This window comes from Antrostomus carolinensis, unplaced genomic scaffold (assembly GCF_000700745.2).
Source record: "Antrostomus carolinensis isolate BGI_N321 unplaced genomic scaffold, ASM70074v2 scaffold44681, whole genome shotgun sequence".
Taxonomy (NCBI): Eukaryota; Metazoa; Chordata; class Aves; order Caprimulgiformes; family Caprimulgidae; genus Antrostomus; species Antrostomus carolinensis.
Genome location: NW_010295709.1, coordinates 2,129 through 3,932, shown reverse-complemented (window position 1 = coordinate 3,932; position 1,804 = coordinate 2,129). Strand labels below are relative to the sequence as shown.

Below are 1,804 nucleotides of genomic sequence, written 5' to 3'. Positions count from 1 at the left end.
ACACTCGGAGATGTCAGATTAAACCAGGCAGTGATTTGATATTAAAACACATGGAGATGTCAGATTAAACCAGGGAGATTTGATATTAAAACACTCGGAGATGTCAGATTAAACCAGGGAGATTTGATATAAAAACACATGAAGATGTCAGATTAAACCAGGCAGTGATTTCCTATTTCCAAGTGTGAAGGTGCCTGTGCCCCGAACCAGGCAGCTGGGCCACACTCAGTAAGAAAGGTGAGAGCAGAGGGTGGGGGGTACAGACCCTCCCCACTCACAGCTTCTGTGTGTACTGATCACACATTTTTATTTTTAAACTTATTTGGTGTCCTTGGTAGTGAAATGAGGACTGAGAGTTCATCTATTTCAAGGAACATAAAGGAAACAAACAACAAAAAAGGGACACTAGAAAAATATTACGACTTAAAAGTAATTAGGGCTAAATTTACAAATTGTTTATTTAAAAACCCCTAGAGTATATATAAAGGAGATCCTCCCAGTCAAAACATTCTACCTTCTGTTTGAAAACCTACATCCATGACCCCTATTTACACCATAAATGTTCCAGCCTGTGTATACAATATGCAAGTCTTGTATACACAAAGTATATACACAGCAGGTATGAGCTTGTGACCACAGAACAAACATCCAGGCAAAATTAATAAACAGAGAGGAAAATATACATTTCTTATACCATAAAGCAATGAGGAGAAGACATCCAAAAATATGCAAGTACTTTCAGTGAGTGGAATTGTTCTTTCTCTTCCTCAAGCGCTGTTTTCTTTTACAGGGGAGAAGATTGTTTTAAACAAGAGACTTGTATAAGTTTTTATAAAAAGAGAACTTAAATAGTGCAAACTCTGGTTAAACCATGTCACCATGCGAAGGGTATTTCTGCACAATACAAACAAAACCAAGAATTATTCACGGGGCAGGGGTGTATCAGAAATAACAGCCCCAGCTCTGGACACTCAACATCCAGGGACAGTTTGAGCAGCAAATGCTGGAACACTCACTGGGCAGACACTGACCCAGATAATCCCAGTATTGACACCTAAAATCCCAGGAAACATTTAACTTTCATTTCATATTACCTTGTAATTTTCAGGTAGTGTGTTCCAGTGAAATGCCCGTCCCTGAAAGTTATCACAAGGCAAAGGAACTGCCCAAAACACACCGACACCAGAGGAGCTTTGCAGCATTTCTGCCTTCTCAGTAGCGAGCCTGGTAAACGGGCCTGTCTAGAGCTCCTAAGGGGCAAAGGGATTTGGCAACCCCGACCAAACAAGTCGTGTTACCAAGTGTGTCTGGTTGCTTTCTAACTAATATTTCGGTTAAGTAGCATTTTCAAAGGGCTATGACAAAACAGTTAATAAAAATAATTGTAAATATGGCAGCTGTTTTACAGCGTTTCCTTCAAGAGGACAGTCTTTCAACATCTGTTGAAGGTTTCCAGCATCAGAGCTTTCACATCCAGGTGCTCTTCTGCTTGTTGGGGGGGAAAAAAAAATATTAAAAAACCAAAATATCTGTATTTCCTGATATGCAGAACTATCAAAGACAAATAATCAGTGAAGTCCCCCCAAAATAAACTACGAGAACAGATCAGCAACAGAAAAAGGACTTTAAGGCAGTCGGAGGCATCAGTGCTGAGATGCTCCCATGTTTACTTCCCAATTCATGTTCAACTGCAAAGAATTTCTCTCCCCGTGCCCCCTCCCCCCATTTCCTCCTCATCTGTTAACTGTCAGACTCCTCCTCCTTCTCCTCATCATCATCATCGTCCTTTGTGTTGGCTTCGGAT

At 40.6% G+C, this 1,804-nt stretch overlaps 1 protein-coding gene across 1 annotated transcript in view; it reads right to left on the bottom strand.

Annotated features, from left to right (window-relative positions):
- Positions 1 to 1,705: 1,705 nt before the first annotated feature.
- SNIP1 (Smad nuclear interacting protein 1) overlaps positions 1,706 to 1,804 on the bottom strand; it is a gene marked incomplete at its 5' end in the record, with an annotated part of 2,211 nt that continues 2,112 nt past the window's right edge. The window contains one exon of the mRNA XM_029087490.1: positions 1,706 to 1,804. This exon is cut by the window's right edge and continues 192 nt beyond it. Coding sequence (XP_028943323.1) covers positions 1,741 to 1,804 — 64 coding nt within the window.